This window comes from Notamacropus eugenii, chromosome 5, assembly GCF_028372415.1.
Source record: "Notamacropus eugenii isolate mMacEug1 chromosome 5, mMacEug1.pri_v2, whole genome shotgun sequence".
NCBI lineage: Eukaryota > Metazoa > Chordata > Mammalia > Diprotodontia > Macropodidae > Notamacropus > Notamacropus eugenii.
The window spans coordinates 147,523,053-147,544,919 of NC_092876.1; the positions used below are offsets into that span (position 1 = coordinate 147,523,053).

A 21,867-nucleotide genomic window follows, 5' to 3' on the forward strand; every position below is an offset into this window, starting at 1 on the left:
AATTAAATATAAAAAGTATTTCAGCTTGGGAGAAAAATCAGTAAGGTTATAAGCACAGGTCAGATGAATTCAAGGTAAAACAATATTTTGTTATGCATATTGCTTTGAATAGCAAAAAAAGGGGAATTAGGGAAAATTTTTAATAAAAATATTTTTACATACTAATTCTTCAGTATTTTACAGTTCAGTTACATTCAACAAATGTTTTATTAAGCACTTTTATGTGCAAAGTGTGATAGGCACAATAAGAGAAAAGAAAAAACCAGTTCTTGCCCTTAAGGAACTCACATTCTATTTGAACACATATAAACAAGTAGATAATAATGTAGTCTAAAGGGGGAAAGAGCATAAATAATTAGGGATTTGTAAGGGAGTGAAGCAAGGCTTCCTAATTCAGTTGAGGGATCTACTACTTTGTGAAACCTTTTATTTCTCCTATGACCTAAGTTGTTAATTCTTTCTCCTTCCTCAGATTATCTTGTATGTAATTTAAGTACCCTCCCTTCATAGCCAGCCATCACAACAAGGCACTATTCCCATTCTTTGAATCTCTTCTCCCCTTGTTGTTTCATTGCTCTTAAGCTGCAAATTGTCATCCTGTGGTCTCTTACCTTCCTTTGTATTTCATCCATGTTCTCATCCTTCTCTGTGTCTCATAGGATGTAATAGACCTTTTTCCTTGCCAAGAGTTTTACTTCTGTCTTTGATTCTGTTTCCATTTATCTCTTGTTTTAGGACCTTGTTTTAGCAGTCTTTTTGTAACTCTTGCTCATCTTCAGTTTGTTATTCTCTCTTTCAGCTTTGTCTGTAAGCATGCTAAGGCCTTCCCTTGCATGGAAAATGCATTGGTTTTGTAATCAAAGGTTCTGGGTTCGATTCCTGGCATTGCTAATTACTAAATGTGTCAACTTGGGCAAATCAGTTAGCCTCTCTGGACCTAGTGTCTTCATCTTTGAAATGAGGAGAGTGGATTAGAAAAATTGTAAGATCCCTTGTAGTTTTACATCTATGATCCTATGACTTCAATCTTTTGCCTTTTATCTTTCCTTTATAGCTAAGCAATAAAGTTTGACATTCATGGGGAGCCAGTTTATAGAAGAACTTGAATGACAGAAAGAGAAGTTTGACTTTGATCATATGAGCGGTGAAGACTTTAGGGAGAGATGAATTAATAGTAATAATGATTTGGGAAGATTATTCTTATAATGGTTACAGCTCTTAGATGTTAGACTGATCTTTTTCTGTTTTTATCCTATTCCCTTGGCATGTTCAGATTTTCAAATAAGTCTGTGATCTTATTCATTTGGAAGTTCCCTTCAGGAATTCAAGTTGCAAGCCATCTATACCTATTCATGTTCTGTGACTTTTGTTCTTGTCGTCTAATAGATTTATCATAGTGGGCCCATCTAGCATCTTGGAGTTCTTCCTCAATTTCTCTTAACATTTTGAGGGTTTTAGTAGAGTGCTCTGGCTATCTATCTGTTGTCCCTTCCTCTCACCATGTAATCAGCCCATCTCCTGTTTCTGTCACACATTTCCTGTTGATATTTTACACTCCCATTTTATTTGAAGGTCCTTACTAGTTATATGGTGCAGCATACTCATACTGTGAGCCTTTCTTTTGTCCTTTGTGTGATATTCATTTTCAGGTCTTCAGAGACTTTTATTTCCTATCATGCTGTTGTATTTCTTTTCATTCATGTCATGCATTCATCATTGCCATAAAGCAATACCAGTAGTATGCTCATATTAAAAATGTTCGGTTTTTGTTTCCATGTGAAGCTTGGGGTCATTTAAGGAGCTTTTCAATTTCCTAAGGGCAGTCTAGCCCAGGACTATTTAAACTTTTTCCATTCCAGACCCCTTCAGTGCTTCTTAAACTGTGAATGGGGTTGCAACCCACAATTTAAGAAGTACTGACTCTATCCCACTCACCTCCTTTAATTCTAGGACTGACTCCTTAGATATGCATACTGATAGATAATCTCTATGGGTTTTATATGTCATAATAGATCCACTTGGTCTTTCCTGTGTGGAAAGGCCAAACTGTTGTGGGGGGGAGGGTTATAGATTTCTACTAAGAGGTTTTGCAATATTCCAGTGATTGATATGATCAACATGACATCATTTAAGTCAAATCAGTAGTCATTTATTAAGTACCCTAACTATGTGTCTGGTACTGTACCGAGTGCTAGAAATGCAAAGAATGACAAAATCAGTCTCTGCCTTCCAGGAACTAACATCCTAAAGGAGGAGAGAGCTTTCAAACAACTGATACAAACAAAATCCATACAGGATAAATTGAAGATACTCTTAGAGAGAAGTAAGGAGTGCCCGAAAAGCCTTTTTGCAGAAGAAGGGAGTGTAGCTAATACTTGAAGGAAGACAGAGAAGCCAGGAGGCAGAGTTGAGGAGGGAGAGAATTTCTGGCTTGGGGATTAGCCAGTGGAAAACAGGCAGTCAGGAGATGGAGTGTAATGTGTCAGAAAGTGCAATGAAGCAGTGTCATTGAATTGTAGAGTACATGGAAAGGAGTGAAGTGTAAGGAAACTGCAAAGACAAGAGGCCAGGTTATAAAGGGTTTTCAAATCTAAACAGAGGATTTCACTTGCAAGCAAGAACATCGGGCATATCATAGAGAAACTTTTTATAACTTGAATTCTGACCTGGATCTAGTACCTTTGTCAAGCATTCCTCTCTCTGTTTTATACCTCATTTGATGTTTTTATGTTCAGAGAGTCTTGAACAGGGTCATTTCTATTATATCTTTCAACAAATACTGAATGGTTTCAATGTGTGGAAGGGACATTGCTGGAAAAGGGCATTTAAAATGGCATTTTGTTCTATCGAATCAAATGATTTCTCACAATAAAAAAATTAGCATTATAGGATCTTATATTCTCTATATCTTTCAGTTAATTTTGAAATGGTGATGATGTGATCCATGGTAAGATATCACATTTGAAAGCCTATTTCTTCCCTAATACCATCTTTAAGGGTCTCTTTGACTTATGTAGGCATAAAAATTTTCAATAGGTATTTGTAGACTAGGAGTTGTTGATGTTTTCTCAGTAAATTTTTTTTTCAGAACTAATCAGATCCAGGTTTTTTATTTCTTTGGTATCTTGAACTCTAGCATTTGAGTATAAAGCACAGGTTTCTTCTTATGTACACTTAGTACAACCTGGCTAATTTCTCTCATCTTTGTTGTCCATATTGCCATTTTTAACTCCCAGTAAGCACAAGTAAGATTGTGATCCATGGATCCAAGTATGTTTCCTCCAAACTTGTTTGTGAAAATAGTTTATTATAGTAAACTTGGTAGATATTTTCCTTTTTTTCTATTTGTTGTCCTTTTTTCCTTTTTGTCTTTATATACTGTTAGGAAGAGGTTATTTAGTTGGATTTCTTGCTAGGCTTATTTTAAACTGAATTTACCCACATTACTTTCCTCTGCTTTATGAGATTTTATGGCCCATACTTATCTATCAGCTTTGTTTGTAAGATTTTGCAAATGAATTTATATTTTATGCTGGTCTGTGGCTGTTTGTCAGATAAATATAATCTTTTCTGACTAAGGTACTTCCTGGGTTCTTTTGTCTTTCTCATAGCAACAGATTTGTAGCTATTAAATTTTCTAATAAAATTAATGTCTATATCCTTATTTTAAAAAATTAATTAATTTATTTTTAGTTTTCAACATTCATTTCCACAAAGTTTTGAGTTCCAAATTTTCTCTCCATCTCTCCCTTCCCCCCACTCCAGATACCATATATTCTGATTACCCCTTCCCCTAATCTGCCCTCCCTTCTATCACACCTTTCCTTTCCATTATCCCCATCTTCTCTCTTTTCGTGTATGGGAAGATAGATTTCCATACCCCATTACCTGTATTTCTTATTTCCCAGTTGTATGCAAAAACAATTCTCAACATTCATTTCTAAAACTTTGAGTTCCAACTTCTCTCCTTTTCTCCCTCCCCACCCATCCCCACTGAATAGGCAAACAATTCAATATAGGATATACATGTGACTATCATAATAGTCATGTTGTGAAAGACTAACTATATTTCCCTCCTTCCTGTCCTGTCTCCCTCTCTCTTTTGACCTTGTCCCTCCCAAAATTATTTACTTTTAATTACTCCCTCCTCCTATTTGCCCTCCCTTCTCTAATCCTCCCCACATCTCCCTTATCCCCTCTTCCTCTATTTTCCTATAGTGTAAGATAGATTTTCATACCAAATGAAGTGTGCATGCTATTGCTTAAACCAAATGTGATGAGAGAAAGTCTCACTTTTTCCCTCTCGTCTTCCCACTTTTCCCCTCCATTGAAAAAGCTTTTTGTTGCCTCTTTCACTAGAGATAATAATTTGCTCCATTCCATTTCTCCCTTTTTCCTCCCAATATGTCTCTCTCACCCCTTAATTTCATTTTTTTAGATATCATCCCTTGCTATTCAACTCACCCTGTGCCCTCTGTCTATATGTATATAATTCCTCCAACTACCCAGATACTGAGAAAAGTCTCAGTTGTTACAAATACTATTTTTACATGTAGGAATGTAAACAGTTCAACTTTATTAAGTCCTTATGATTTCTCTTTCCTGTTTACTTTTTCCTGATTCTCTTGATTCTTGTGTTTGAAAGTCAAATTTTCTATTCAGCTCTGGTCTTTTCATCAAGAATGCTTGAAAGTATTCTGTTTCATTGAATGACCATTTGCTGGGTAGGTGATTCTGGGTTTTAATCCTAGTTCCTTTGACTTCTGGAATATCATATTCCAAGCCTTTCAGTTTGTTAATGTAGAAGCTGCTAGATCTTGTGTTATCCTGATTGTATTTCCACAATACTCAAAATGTTTCTTTCTGACTGATTGCAATATTTTCTCCTTGACCTGGGAGCTCTGGAATTTGGCTACAATATTCCTAGGAGTTTTCCTTTGGGATCTCTTTCAGGAAGCAATTACTGGATTCTTTCAATATTTATTTTACCCTCTGGTTCTAGAATCTCAGGGCAGTTTTCCTTGATAATTTCTTGAAAGATGATGTCTAGGCTTTTTTTTTTTTTGACCACTGCTTTCAAGTAGTCCCATAATTTTTAAATTGTCTCTCCTGCATCTGTTTTCCAGGTCAGTTGTTTCTCCAATGAGATATTTCACATTATCTTCCATTTTTTCATTCTTTTGGTTTTGTTTTGTAATTTCTTGGTTTCTCATAAAGTCATTAGATTCCATCTGCTCCATTCTAATTTTTAAAGAACTATTTTCTTCAGTGAGTTTTTAAACCTCCTTTTCCATTTCTCTAATTCTGCTTTTTAAAGCATTCTTCTCCTCATTGGCTTTTTGGACCTCTTTTGCCATTTGGGTTAGTCTATTTTTAAAGGTGTTATTTTCTTCAGCATTCTTCTGGGTCTTTTAGGAAGCTGTTGACTTGCTTTTCATGATTTTCTTGCATGGCTCTCATTTCTCTTCCCCATTTTCCCTCTACCTCTCTTACTTGATTTTCAAAATCCTTTTTGAGCTCTTCCATGGCCTGAGACCATTGCATATTATTTTTGGAAGTTTTCAGTGCAAAAGCCTTGACTTTTACGTCTTCATCTGGTGGTATGCTTTGTTCTTCCTCATCTGAGAGGATGGAAGAAAATAACCTTTTCACCAGAAAAGTAACCACCTCTAGTCTTATCTTTTTTTCTCCTTTTTTTGGGCATTTTTCCAGCCAGTTACTTGACTTTTGAGTCCTTTGTCAAGTGGAGGGTAAACTTTAGGGACCTGTAAGTTCTCAATTGCTCCATGGTGGCACAGTCAAGGGAGAGGAGTTTATTCCTCTCCTGTCCTGCGCTCTGGTTGGGAAGCAACCGCAAGCTTTTCTGCCCAGGATCCTCTCCAGAGCCTCTAATAGCTCCACCACGTCAGTGTTCTTCTTCACCCTAGGACTGCCACTCAGGGCTGAGATCCAGATCAGCTGCTTGATTCGCCCAGGGTCTTTAGGCTGAGAGCTCCAAAAATGGATGCTGCTGCAGTGACTTCCTCATGCCAGGCTGGACCCTCGCTCCCCTCTCACACAGGTGAAAGAGCTTTCTTACTGACCTCTGAAGCTGTCTTTGGCATTTGTGGGTTGAGCAATCTGGGAACCGCAGCTGCTACCCATGATTTCGTGCCCTGAAGCCTGCCTAGTCCTGTCCGTGTCATGCTGTGTGCCCAAGGTTGGGCTGCGCTCCTCTTGGAGCCTGGTGCAATTGACCCTTTCTGTCAGCCTTCCAGGCTGTCTTGGACTGGAGATCTCTTTTATTTTGTCATTTTGTGGCTTCTGCTGCTCTAGAATTTGTTTAGAGTAATTTTTACAGGTATTTTATGAACTATGGGGGGAGAGCTTCTACAGGTCCATCCTTCCTCCCCCATCCTGACCTTGCTCCCTTCTCTGTATCCTTTTGAATGGCCATTTCCAATTTCTCATTTTTGACATACATATTTTTATGTAACCTGCATAATATTCTTTTTCTGTTCTTGAAGTTATGCTTCAGAACTGAATCAACCAGTGCTTTTTAAGTGTCCTGCTTTGAAACTTCTCCTTAAAGTTATCACAAGAGCTTAGATAGATAAGCATTGAAGTTTTGACATTAGCCTTGATAGTTTGATGATTGATCTTTGTCTTTTACCTAATAGGTTTAAAATTGTTATCCTGGGATTTACTGGGCTTTGGAATAAGTTATTAAGTAAGGTTGTTTGGTTTCTCTATTTAAAGTAAATATTATTGAATTTCAGGTAGAATAGTTCAGTTGGAGTTTTTCTTGAAGGGTAATGAATACATGACTTGACTAAAGTTCTTGCCAGCCTGTGGCTAAGTTCAGAATGAGTACTTGAAATTTGGTAATGTCATTGTATGGGTGAGAGCAAAGTCAAAATGGTGCAGTGAGAGGTCACAGCTGCCAAACGTCTTCTATAAAATGGTCACCAAAAACACTGAATAAAATTTTGAGTGAGAAAGCCAACAAAAAGTCATGGTGAGTCATTTTTCCAGCACAGGAATCTTAGGAAGATAGAAAGTGAGACCTGGTGTCACTGGAGTAGAGATTGGCCTGGAGCACAAGGCATGGCATGAGCAGCACTGACTGTGAGCTGTGCGGCAGCAGAGGTGCTCAGGGATAATAAGGGTGTTCAGGGATAGTAAGATTGTAGTTGTGTAAGGACCAGATCACAGATCAGGAGGGTAGTTACCAGACCTTTCCCCTGATCACACCACATTGGAAGCATCAAAAATCTACAGGCCTCCAGAAGAATATAAAAGATAGAACCTCAGGCTAGTCATCTCCCACAAAGATGAGCAGAGTCCAATTCTGACATAAAGTCCAAAGAAGAAGGTTGGACAAAATGAGCACACAACAGCTACAAAGAACCTGCCCATAAAAATCTACTATGGTGACAGGAAGATCATGACACAAACCCAGAAGAAGACAATGACTTGAAAAAACCTGTAAGTCAAGCCTCACGAAGAAATATAGATTGTGCATAAGCTTAACAAGAATTCCCAGAAGAGCTAAAGAAAGAGATTAAAAGAATGGCAAAAAAAAAAAAAAATTTAAAAAATCAAATGAGAGCAGAAGAGGAAAAGTGGGGAAGAGAAATGGGAGCTATGCAAAAAAATTATGAAAATAGAATTAATGTGTGGATGTTGTGTTTTTAAGCCTAAAAATAGTAAATCAAGAATAACTTGGCCTTGTTGTACATAACAACTACTTATTGGAAGAATAATATCTGGAGTCGGTTATTTTTACTTTTTTAGCCAAGAGAAAATATAGTTGATAAAGTGCAAAACATGGAATTAGTAAGAACTGGGTTTGAATCTTGTCCCTGATTGTAGCATTCTGACTATAAGAAATTAACCTTTTAACCTCAGTTTCCTTATCTGTAAAATTGCGTTAATATATTTATTATTTACACCACAGAGGTTTGGTAAAGATCAAATGGTAAATTTGTTACGTACTTCGCAAACTATGAAGCACTGAATGAATGTCAGTTATTATTGGGAGGGATAATTGACATGTTTGATATAAAGTCAAGAATCCAGAAAGATCTGAAGAACATGTAATGGTGGCCCAAATCTAATTAGAAGAAATTTAATATGGGTTTAACAAATCAACTTCAAAAGGATAAGAAGGGGGCAGTATGGTGAGAGAGTTTATATTAAAAAGATCTTGAGGTTTTGGTAGACTTCAATCAACTGAACATTTACAATCACTTGCTATATGCCAGGGACTATGCTAGCCACAGACAAAAATGAAATAGTCTTTACTTAAAAAGAGCTTGCAGTCTATTTGGGGAGAAAGCCTATACACATGTAATACACATGTATTACAGTGCATTATCAATCATTAGCATATAGTTACTAAAAAATCATAGAAATATAACTAAAAGAAACCTGTAGCATTTTCTAATCTAATGTAGTTAATAAGTATATACTATGTGTGTGTATGTGTGTATGCATGTACACATAAACACACATACGTATATATGCATAGATGTGTGTGTATATATTTGTGTGTGTATGTATAGATACCCCCATATACGTGTATACACATATATTTCATTATATACACATTTTATATATAATTCAGCATACATATATGCAATATATATGTGCAATATATTGCATATATGTGGTTTCAAAATATTTTGTATCTATATATCATACACATGCACACAGATATACATGTATATGTGTGTATATATATATTTGTATGTGTGTGTATTCTCCCCAAGTAGACTACATGCAGAGACTCTTTCATTTGAGGCAACTGTGATATAGTAGCCAAAAAAACCTTATATTATCTGAGGTTTTATTAAGAGAAAACATAGTGTTAAGAAACAGGAAATAATAGTTCTGTTGTACTCTGCCCTGTGGAGATCATATCTGGAGTATTATGTTTAATTCTGGATACTACATTTCAGGAAGGACTTTGATTCAAGAGAGTGCCCATTGAATGGTAACAGGACCTTGAAATCTTGCTATTTGAAAATTTATTAAAGAAACTGGGGATGCTTAGTCTGGAGAATTGATTTGAAAATAGAGGCATTTGATAACTGTTTTTAAATGTCTGAAAAAGATTATACTGCTTCTAATTAACCTCTTAGGGCACACCTAGGAGCAGTTTGGTGAAAGTTGCAAAGAAGCAAATTTAAGCTGGATGCAAGGAAATAGCAATTGGAGATATAAAAAAAAGAGAGCTGCCTTGAGATTTAATACTTAGTAGAGTTCTTCAAGCAAATGTTGCATGCCCGTTAGTCTTGTATGTTGTAAAGAGGATTTCAGTTAAGCTATCAGTGGACCTGGGTGGATTCTAGGGCCTCTTCTCACTGTGAGTTTGTATAATTCTTTCTCTAGTAGTCTGGTAAAGCCTGTTGATTTCTCAGAATAATAATTGCTTAAATTCTTAATTGAAGGAAATGCTAAATTTCAATTAGTGGTTACCTGAAAATAAAGATCTAATTTTTTTTCTCGTCAAAATTTCTCATCGAAATTCCTGGACCCCCTGGATTTATCTGTGCTATTCTCCCACCCCCAAGTTATGAACACCTACCTTAAAGTTTTTGTTTAAATATTTACAGCTAGAGAAGTAGAACTATTATTTGTATCTCCATGATTCTTTAATGCTCGCTTAAAATGTGTTAGGGTGTCTTTTCATATAAAACATAAATATAAAAGTCATTTGCCAAAACAGAAATATCAGGGACAACATTTAACATTTTGTTATGTGGAACAATAAAGTTATTACAGGACATGATTAATCTTCAGCATATGTTTACTAAAAAATTGTAGAAATATAAAGCTAAAAGAAACTTGTAAGATTTTCTAATCTAATTTTAGTTAATAAAGCATGTGGAAATTAAGGGGTAGTAGATAGAGCGCTGGGCCTGGAGTCTGGAAGACCTGAGTTTAAATCTGGCCTCAAACATTTGCTTAACTGTGTGATCCTGGACAAGTCACTTAACACTGTTATCTTAGTTTCTTCATCTATAAAATAATCTGGAGAAGGAAATGTAAAACCATTTTAGTACCTTTGTCAAGAAAACCCCCCAAATGGGGTCTGAAGAGTGACACAAGTGAAATGACTGAACAGTAGAAGTTAAATGATAAATGATTTTCTCAAGCTCCTTAGTTTTGTTGTGACTAGAATTCAAATTACAATGACTATGTAATTGATCGTTATAAAGGTAATTCTATGTGAATGGCACACTTTTGTAGAATGGGAATTTATGCCACCTGCTTAATATCTTTTAGACTTCTTAGCATTTTGCAAGTAAGTATCCTTACTTAAATGTAACTTTCTGGAAGGGAAAAAAAAAACTTCACAAACCCCAAGATAACAATTTGTATCATAATTAGTATGGTCGTAATGGATCAAGTTATTTATAACACACAAAAGCATTCTATGTACTTTTTGAATTCTGACTCTTGAAAATGTTGTTTGTTGTAGTCTAGACTTTCTGAAAGAGAGCTGAACCCTTATTGGAAAGATGGTGGAACAGGCCTACCACCAGAAGATGTTAGTCCATCATCAGTTGCTAAAGGTAAAAAAGTGAATTTCTTTTAGGTTCATTTTTATTCCTCTTAAAATAACCTGAGTTTGTTTTTTAAACAGTAGATATGTTATGCAGTCCGACAGAAGAGAAGCTCCAACTTAAGATTTGGGAAATGTTAATTTCAGGTTTCTCCATTGACTGCAGATATTATTGAACTTGTAACCTGTGTCACATTCTAAATTAGTGTCACTTTTTTCTTCGTTTTCAAATGAATTTAACATTTAAGTGACTTTTGTGCTCAAAATACTATACTAACGCTACAGCACTTACAAAATTTAAACAAGATAGGGTCCCTGATCTTATGGAGCTTATGATTTTGTTGGGGTTTAATTATTCCCCTATGGTTTTAATTATCATTTATGCTGGTTATATGTTGGCACCTAGTACGGGGTAAGAATTTAGAAAAAATGAGTCAACATTGCAGATTAACACCCTCCCCGCCCCCGAAGAAAACAAAACAAAACACAAACCCAAAAAAACCCCAACACCTATTGATAGGTATAACTTTACAGTCCCTGTGCATAATAGCATACTTAAGTCAAAGAAAACAGTAGTCCACATGAGAATAAAAAAGTACTTCAGGTGCAAATACTTACATTGTTTTTGACTTCAGCTATGTGGCATAGGACCTATGAGCCCTTAGGACCTCAGGTCTTGACAGAGTGATTAACATGTCTGTATAGATCATCCTCCAACCTCCCCTTTCCAGACTAGTCTTGAGCATCTTTTCCACATTACCAAATGCCTACTGGATTTTTATACTAGATATCTAAAAGACATCTCAGACTGAACATGTTTAAAACAGAATTGATTTTCTTTTCATCCAAAGCCTCATGTCTTCCAAATTTCTCTTGTTTCTCTTGAGGATATCTTTCCAGTCACTCATGTTCACAAAGTTGGCATTGTACTGCATTGTTTACCCCACATATCTAATCAGTTGGCAAATATTGTTTTTACCTTCACAGTCTCTCTTCTATCTATTTTCTTCTAACTGTTCACGTTGCCACTACCTATGTTATGGTAAATACTTTGCATTTTCTCTCCCAACTCTAATCCTCCATACATTTGCCTGAGTGATTTTACTAAGTTTTGGTCTGACCACGTTACTCCATTTCTCAGTAAACTCCAGTGAATCCCTATTGTATCTAGGATAAAATATAAACTCAATTTGACTTTAAAGCCGTTTGTAACCTGGCCTCAATTTAGCTTTCCAGTGTCATTATGCAGTACTACACTTCTGGCACTTTACAGTCTAGCCACATGGACCTCAGTGATATTTCTTATATGCCATACCTTCTCTCTTTTGACTTTGGGACATTGCACTGACTGTTCTCCACCTTCCTCACCTTGTAAGACTACTCAGACAATCCTTTTACATGAAGCTGGGCCTGCTACTCCAGGTATTAGTGTTTTCTTTCCCTATGCTACCTTATTTAATCTATATATATTTATATATGTACATGTCTTTTCTGATATGTAAGCTTTTTGAGAACAAGGATTGTTTCATTTTTGTCTTTTTATCCCTCTCATGTAGCACAGTTCTGGGCAATAGTAGACATAATGAATGCTTTTTGCTTTCAAAAAATACATATATGCATATACATATATATATGCTTATATATGTGAGATAATACATATACTTACATAGCTTTCATACATAATAATATATGAAAAATACATAAGTTGAAGAATAGTGAGAGGGGACATAGTTCTGGGAATGGGGGAGAGGCATTCAGGGAAGCCTTTAAAGTAGAAGGTGACAGTTAATTTGGATTTTAAAGGATAAGAGCATAAATGCATAAAGAAAATTATTCTTACATCAAAATAAAGGTTTGGTTGGGGAAGGAAAAGAGTGGAGGCAGGAAGACTTATTAAGAAGTCCAGAGAGGTGATAATGACTTGCATATAAGGGTGATGGCAATGGGAATAAAGAAGAGAGAATGGCTCTGGAGACATAGTAAGTTTGTTGACTGTCTACCTTATCTAGAATTTGTATGCATTTTTATTTGAACCATCTATGAATTATTAGTAATAGCATCTTGTGTTTACATTTATGACAAATAATAAAAACTGCTAAATTATTTTGATTCTTTTTGTAGTGTAATATTAACTGTTACTAAGGGAATTTTTTTAAACAGTGTATTTATTAGTATATTAATTAAATGCTTATTTTGATGCATTTAAATTTTTACAGATTCATCATTTATCAAGGTTACTAGTACCTCCCTTAGCATACCCTCCCTTTATCTTGTATCTTCTTTCTATGTATTTTTTATATATCTATATACGTGCATATTGTTTTCTCTGTAAGAATGTAAGTTCTTTGAGGGTAGGGACTGTATCACTTGTGTCTTTTGTATCCTCAACACCAATTGCAGTGCCAAAAAAACTTAATAAATACTTACTGGTTGATTTTATATTTTGAACCAGTCAGAGGGGAAGATGCCCATAAATAATACACTGCTTTTTTGACTACTTCAATTTTATAACAAAAATTACAGTTTTAAACTTTATGAAAAAGTTTGTGAAGTGAAATAAAGTAAAAACAAGATTAGGTATTTAGTGTTGAAAATATATCCCTTTTATAACTTTTTAAACCTACATGCCAACCTTATGGTAATTCTGTTGCTTTCCAGCAGATAGATACAAAACATTAAAAAAATTTTATATATATAGTCTATCTTGGTGATTATTTCCTTTTTGAAAAATGATTTTTTGTGTAACAGTGTGGTCCTATTTGACCAAGGAAATTAAGTTCTCTGTTTTGACAGTGTTGTATGTAGTTCATTTGAACAGGGAGAATCCAAATAATATTTTTCCATTACCGCTTTGTCTCTTTAAGACTCAGGAACATTATTACCTTTTTGAGTGCACTGTATGCCCAATAAATATTTGTTATGTTTTCTGTTGTTTGCTTTATTTCATTTTTATTTTAGCATTTATTAGAGAATTTGAGTTTTAGTATACATTGTGCCCTATACATTTCATGGGTATCTCTCAGTATTATAAATTGGAACTTTTCAGTTGTAGTAATAATAATAATAACTTTCATTTATATATTTTACCCATTTTTCTGTTGCCTTGCATTATATTAGTAAATCCATGGTAAATTAGAAGTTGTTATTTGTAAATCATGACATGATATGAATGTACAAGGGCAGTGGAGGAAATGCTCTTTTTGGGGGCTTTCTGAATAAAATAACTATTTCTTTAAAAAATACCAGGTTAAAGTAAAAGTGAGTGTTGCTAAAGCCTTACTGCCTTTGCCATTCAGAGGGTTGTACTTAGCAAATTTAGGCAGTTAGGTGGTATAGTGGATAGAAGCACTGTAACAGCAAGCACCCCTACATACACAGGTGAGCCTTGCTGCACAGGTTCTTAGATCTGCTTTTTTAAGGAAAGCAACCTTAAAAGGGGTGAACAATCTTACTTTAATCAAGCACTTATTTAATATATTTTTTATTTAATTAATAACTTATTTAATTTTGTAATCATTCACTTAGTTCAGGGGAAAAAGTCAGCACCCTGAACTTCAGAGAAAATACAAACAGAAAGACCAACAGACAGGACTTCCAACTGTCTGACCATAGACAATATATACATCGTTACTAGAGAGAGAAGCACCAACATCTGGGTTTTCAAAGGGGAGTTGGGGGAGACAGGGGACTCTTTAACAGCTACCTAGAGTCTACTCTGGCCTAATCACACAAACACTCTTCCAGCCTCAAAGCAAAACCTTACTTCAGAATACACACATACATACATACATACATACGTGTGTGTGTGTGTGTGTGTGTGTGTGTGTGTGTGTGTGTGTACACAATTAACAAAAGTGTGGGCCTTCACACAGAACAAGCCTCCCCTAATCAAGCTTCCCTTAAGAGTTCCACCTGAGGTCTATTAATGGACAGGGAAGATTTCTAACTTCCATTACAAGCACCTGGGTCTGGAGTCAGGAAGATTCATCTTCCTGAGTTTAAATCTGGTCAGCTGTGTGACCCTGGGCAAGTCACTTAACCCTGTTTGCCTCAGTTTCCTCATCAGTAAAATGAGCTGGAGAAGGAAACAACAAGCCCTTCTAGTATCTTTGCCAAGAAAACCCCCAAATGGGGTCACAAAGAATCAGACATGATGATGATGACTAAACTACAAATTCCGTTAGGTCCTTTTGCCAGCCGTCTTACTCTCAAATAAATATTCATCAAGGAATGTGAAAATGACAAAATTACCTCTTCTGTAATTTGAAATCAGTTGGTTATTAGTTTTGGTAAGGATCAGAGCTTATATTTATTTTTTAGTTTCTTTTCAGCCTTCTTTGTCACAAGAGTACTTTTCACCTATGTGAAACATGGATAGAACTAAGGACAGTAGGCCTCTCTAGAGGCAGCTAGGTGGTTCAATGGATTGAGCCTGGAATCAGGAAGACCTGAGTTTAAATATTTAGTAAACATGTGACTGAGCACTTGACCTTTATTTGCCGCAGTTTCCTCAACTATAAAATGAGAATAATAATAGCACTTATCTTTCAAGGTTGTGAGGATCAGATGACATATTATGTATAAAGAGTTTAGCACAGTGCCTGGCATATTTTATTATTGTTCAGTTATTTCAACTGTATCCAACTTTTTGTGGCACCATTTGGTCACATTCTTAGCAAAGATACTGGAGTGGTTTGTTGTTTTCTTCTCCAGCTAATTTTACAGGTGAGGAACTAAGGCAAACAGCATTAAGTGACTTGCCCAGGGTCACATAGCTAGAAATTTCTGAGACCAGATTTGAGCTCAGGTCATCCTGAGTGCGGTTCAGGGTGCTCTACCCATTGTGCCACCTACCTGCCCCACCTGGCATATAGTAGGCATTATATAAATGTTAGTCTCAGTGAGAGTAATCAAAACACCTAATAAGTCTGATACTGTATGCGGTGTTCCTCACTTATGGTCCTCTACTTCTGCAAAGAAGGAAGGAGATGCTTTTTAATATCTCATCTTTGGGGTCTAGCTTGGTTATTATCATTTTGTAGCTTTCAGTTTTGATTTTACTGTTGTTCTTTCCGTTGTTATAGTCATTGTGTGTATATCTCCCTTCAGTTCTTCAGTTTGTATTAACTCATATCAAAGTCTTGGAAAGCTTTTCTCTATTAATAATATCATTGTTAATTGTACAGTAGTATCCCATTACATTCATGTATAACAGATTGATTGTTCATTCCCTAATTGATCAGTGCCACTCAGATTATCAAATGAGCTCACTACTTTAAAAAATTTGAAAGGGAGACTATTTGGAATCATTTGAGCTACTTGAAAAAAACTCAATTTTATTTTAGATTCCAAATTTTTTCCCTTTCAAATTGCTTTCCAGAATGGTTGGACTAGTTTACAGTTTCATTAACATAACCTGTTTTCCCACAGCCCCTCTGTCATTTGTTATTTTCCTTTTTTGTTATCTTATTCAAGCTGAGGACTGTGAGGTATGCCTCAGAATTGTTTTAATTTGTCTTTCTCTAAGTATAAGTGACTTAGAACATTTTTTTCATAAGACTATTGATTGGATTTCTTCTTCTGAAAACTTATTCATATGCTTTTGATGATGTCTGGAGAGATAGAGGTACAGGAAATCCAAGACTAGAGCTTTGTGCATGGGCCATCCTGAAGAGTATTCTTGAGGTCAAGGTGGTAAAGATTTATTATGCTCTTTAGTAGGCAAAAGTTCTTAGGGAACCTGCAACCTTAGAGGGGTACAGATGAAATTTATATAGGATATTCTTTAGTAAATCATGTGCCAAATGTGATGACTAGATGATTCAGGGTGGGATTAGGGAGTAATTAAGGAGTGGTTAGTTCTTAAAGGAACATGCACTTTTGGTATCTACTGCATGGGTATTTTACAGAGTTCATGGGGAAATAGCCCAAGGGGAGGCTACATGGAGTTGTGGTTTTAGGCCTGAAACTATACTACATTAACTTGTGGTCAGGACTGACTAAGGAATGCCAGGCTGCTCTCATTAGTGTCTCATCAGACAAGATAAATGTAAGGGAGTATATATATGTCTAAGTTTGGGATACATATGATTAGTCAGTGAGTCATAAATGTCGTTATAACCCAGCACACAGCCCATTTAGCCAGTACACAGCTGTTTCAGACTAATAAGTTCTATAGGTACAGCTGGCTACTATATCAGGAACAGAGATAATGGTTGTTACTGGGGCAGGCTGTGTCCTTGGGCTGGGGTGAAACTGCCTGGGATAGTGTTTTTGAGGCAAAGGAGAAATGTAATTTTTAAAGGGAAATGTGATTTTAGAATTGGGCTTCAATCACATGCACCCAAGTACCCTATCACTTTGAACATTTATCTGTTGAGTAATGGCTTTTTTCTTGTACATTTGACTCACTTCCCTAATAATCATAGAATTAAGATCTTTACCTGAGAAAACTTGCTGCAAAAATTTCCACCCAGTTTCCTGCTTTTCTTCTGATTTTACCTGCATTGGGCTTTTTTTTTTACATAAAATCTTTTTAATTTTATTAATAAATTATCCATTTTACCTTGTGCAAACCTTTATATCTCTTTTTTCATCATGAACTCTTTCTCTCCTCAAAAGATCTGATAGGTAATTTCTTCTGTGCTCCACTAATTTGCTTGTGATGTCACCTTTTATGTCTAAATTCTGAATAGGTACACCCATTTGGATCTTGGTGTATGATATGAGATGTAGGTCTGTACCTGTAGCAATCATGCTGACACATCTAGGATGGCCTGCTAGCACAGGTTCTTAGATCTGCTTTTCTAAAAGAAAAACAACTTTTGAGGGGTCAACAATCTTCTTTAATCATATATACCAACAGAGAAAATACAAGCAGAGGAAATAAAGACCAACAGACAGGGCTTCTAACTGTCTGACCGTAAGCAACGCATACATCACAGATCAACAGACAGCTCCAGCTGTCTGACCATTACATACATATATAGTTACTAGAGAGAGAAACACCAACATCTGGGTTTTCAAAGCCAGAGGGCTCCTTAATGGCTATCCAGAGTCTCATCTGGCATCCCAAACTTCTTCCAAAGCATAAGCCCCAAAGCAAAACCTCATCGTAGAATATATACTTTCCAGAGACAGAGGGCATCACAATCCTTGTGACCCAGTGCCTCATTAGAAATTAACTAAAGGTGTGGGCCTTCCTACAAAACAAGCCTTCCCTGATCAAGCTTCCCTTAATGGCTCCACCTAAGGCCTATTAATGGAGGGGGAAGATCTTTAACTCTAATTAACATCATAATACCTAGTTTTTGCAAGTTTACTTTCCAGTTTTCCCAGCAGTTTTTGTTGAATATTGAGTTCTTGCCCCAGTAGCTAGGGTCTTTGGATTTATAAAAAAATTTTGGTTACTGTGCTCATTTGCTTCTATATATTGTGTATTTAATCTGTTTATGTGAGGTTCAACATGTATTTCTTACTTAGTTCCAGATTGTTTTGATGATTATGGCTTTGTGTATAGTTTATCATTCTGCTTGATCGCAGTACTTCTTTTCTATTTTTTCCATTGATTCCTGTGAGTTTCTTGACCTTTTTTTGGGGAAAGCCAGTGGTGCAATGGATAGAGTGCCAGGTCTGGAATCAGGAAGGCCTGAGTTCAAATATGGCCTCAGACACTTACTAGCTGTGTGATGATGGGCAAGTCATTTCACCTCTGTTTGCCTCACTTTCCTCATTTGTAAAACAGGGATAGTACTAGCACCTACCTACCAGAATTGTTGTGAGGATCAAATAAGATAATAATAATTAAGTGTTTATCAGAGTGCCTTGTATCTAGTAAGCACTATATTAATGTTAGCTGTTATTATCATTTGATCCTGGAGCTTATTTCTTTGGGAGTTCATTTACAGCTTGTATAATTTCTTTTTCTAAAATAGGGTTATATTATCCTGTGTAGTTTACTGTTAGTCTGGGAAATTCACATTTTTGTAAATATTCATCTATTTGATTATGATTGTCAATGTTATTGTCTTTTAGTTGCACAAAATAACTCCTAATAGCTATTATTTCTAATTCATTGGTTGTGGATTCACCTCTTTTCATTTTTGATACTGGTAATTTCTTTTTCTTTTTTAAAAAAAAAATCAAATTGCCCAATACTGTCTTACAAATTTTTACTGTTATTGTTTTTTTCCTCAAAAAAGTAGGTTATGGTTTTACATATTAATTCACTTGCTTTTTTAATTGAAATTTTATTAATCTCCTTTGATTTTTAGAATTTCCAATTTGGTTTTTAATTGGAGTTTTTTAATTTGTCAGTGTCTTTTTTAGTTGCATGCGAGTTGCATACTCTTTCTTATTGATTAAAACACTTAAAATTACATGTTTTCTCCTAAGTATTGCTTTAGTTCTGTCCTATAAATTTTAGTTTGTTGTCATTATTTTTAATGACATTATTGTTTTTTGACCCACCTAATCTTCAGGACCAAGTTATTTAGTTTCCAATTAATTTTTAATCTATGATTTAAGTTCCTTTTATTGAATGTGGTTTTTATTACATCTGGTTGGGAAAAGTTATATTTAATATTTCTGCTTTTCCGTATTTTCTTGTGTTTTCTTCTTTTTTTTGTGAAAGGACCATGCAGAGCTGAGAAATAGGTATATTCCTTTCATTTCCAATTTAATATTCTCCAGTCTGTTGTATCCAAATTTTCTAAAATTCTATTAATTTTTACTTTTCTTGTTTATTTTATTTCTGAGAGAGGCTAATTGAGGTTCCCCACTAGTAAATTTTACTGTTTCCATCCCCATTGGCTGTAAGAATTTAGATGTTATGCCATATGACACATATGTGTTCAGTCTTGATATTAATTTGTTAACTATAGTACCTTTTAGCAAAGTGTAGTTTCCCTATTTATCTCTTTCATTTAGGTCTATTTTTGTTTTTGCTTCTCATGAAATCATGATTGCTATTATTGTCTTTTTTATTATGCAGAAACATAATAGATTCTGCTCCAGCCTCTTGTTTCAAATCGGGGTATATCTTTCTTTTTCTTTCAGGTATATACTATTCAATTCAGTTTTCAAATCTATTCTGCTTTCTCTTCCATTTTATGTATGTGTTCATCCTATTCACAGTTTTAAATGCTAACTTTGTGTTTCTCCCTGTCCTATTCAATTATTTTTTTCATTTCCCCCCATCCACTCTTTAAGAGTCTATTTTGTTTTCTGATTACTGCCTCCGTTAATCTGTCAATTCTTATTTTCTCCCTTTCCCTTTTTCCCTTATCCCTTTCTCTCCTACTTCCCTGCTGGGTAAGATGAATTTCTCTGTCCAACATTGTATCTATATGTACTCTTTCCCCCTTTAACTAGTTCAAATGAGAGTAAGGTTCAAATGTCACTTGCCAACCCCCCTGGAAGCCACTGCACTTGTTTACTTCTCTTTGTAGTATGTCTCCTGCCTTGGTTATTTCATTGAAGGCTTAGATATTGGGGTAGAGGTTAGAACTTGAGCTTCTGTGCTCTGCCTCTGGTTTTTGAGCCACTTAGCTGTATTAACAGAGCTTGTTTTTCATTTGGTACACAACTAGGACAGGCCCTCGTCTCTTGAGACCACCTTTCTTCACCCTGGATCTGTAACCCAGAGCTAGGTAATGGGCTGTTGAGCTAAGAGATGACACCTGTTCCTGCACCTAGTGCCAATTCAGAGATCCCCTGGGTTCTCCTCTGGCTTGGTGTTTCCTGTTGTGGTCTTTTGTCTTGGTCCTCTTTCTGTCCCTGCACATTAAAATATTCCCTGACTTTGCTACCCGTGTCTCTGCTCTAATATCTATGGTCTTCTCTCTCTCTCTCTCTCTCTCTCTCTTCTTAAGTTGGAATTGGACTGGAAAAATGACTCATTGCCACTTGTTCTTTTATCTACCCTTTCTTTAGGACTATTATGTTATTATGAAAATTATCATTTAGTCAAAATATTTAGCATTAAAATGATTATAGATTCAGGCAGGTGGTGTTACCTCAGATGCTTAGTTTTTTTGAGGTAAATAAGCATAGTTTAGTTGCTTAGTTTTTTTGAGGTAAATAAGCATAGTACAACTCATTAGAGCTGAATTCTTAATGTAGAATTAGGATCTGGGCTGAAATTTACCTTAGTACTGTGAATGTCTTAGGCATGTTCTATTCTGTTGTGTTCCTGATTTTAAATTTTTTTAAATTAAAGCAGATTCAGGAATTCTACTTCGACAGCCAATTTTTTTAAAAAATTAATTTATTTTGAGTTTTCAACATTCACTTGCATAAGATTTTGAGATGTCTTTTCCATTTTTGTAAATAAAGGATCAAATTGAAAATTTCTACTGAAATGTCACTCTACAATAGGTGACCCCAAGAATGTGTAAACACCTTACATATTTCTTCTATAAATGTTGACATTTTGAATAGATATTAAGCCTCTGGATTTTGTACTTTTATGAGTAAGCTATGATTAGTCATCAATGTAATATGTTTGTGCAGTATCATTTATTACCTAGTTAGAGGTTTGTAGTAAACATCTAGTTCCTTCAGTGCTTTGCCCTTAAGTCTTTTGCTTCTCTGTCCATTCTTGATGATGTAATAGAACACCTAGCATGTATAAAAGAACCAGACCAATAGAGAACTAATGAAATTTGTCAATTGTCAATCCTTTATGACATTGTATTTGTAGCAGACATGGCAAAATGAACTATTCTACCAAATTAAAAACAAAAACCCACAAAATTTAGCTTTTCAAATCTTGTGTGTTTTTAATATTGTTATAGAGGAGGTATACATATTAGACAAAATAGAAGAACAGTGCTTTCTTTTCATTCTACTGTCTTGACCCTGACTCATGTACACACAATGGTTTTCTCACCATGTTTGAAATTAAGTATTATATGGAGTGGTCACATTATGTATTCTGTCCCTATACTTCTTTGCTTTTGTTGGTTTGGATATTTACACTGATTTTGATCAGTGCAGACTTAGATAGATGGTTTTGATGTTGTGGCTAAAAATTTATCAAGCTGTAGGCAATCTCACAGCCAGAAATTAACGCAGTCTATACAGTCTTTGCACCTTGGTAGGTACTTGTGTTCTGCTGGCTTGGCCTTCAGATCCAGGTATAACTTTCATGCCATCATGAGTCAGTGGAATTTTGGTAGAGAGAAGTGTCAAATAATGGTAAAAATCCAGTGTAATTAGCATATACTTACTATACTTCGAGTGGCAATTTGGTGCAGTGGAAAGCACAGGGTTCTTGGTTCTTATTAACTGTGTGGCTCAGGGCAACTCATGTA

At 35.5% G+C, this 21,867-nt stretch overlaps 1 protein-coding gene across 2 annotated transcripts in view; it reads left to right on the forward strand.

Moving 5' to 3' along the window:
• Nucleotides 1-21,867, forward strand: part of CWF19L2 (CWF19 like cell cycle control factor 2) — a 127,349-nt gene that overhangs the window by 18,675 nt on the left and 86,807 nt on the right. For both annotated transcript variants that reach the window (XM_072611210.1, XM_072611209.1), the window contains exon 6: nucleotides 10,469-10,562. In XM_072611210.1, the coding sequence (XP_072467311.1) occupies nucleotides 10,469-10,562 (94 nt within the window). The remainder of the gene's footprint in view (nucleotides 1-10,468; nucleotides 10,563-21,867) is intronic.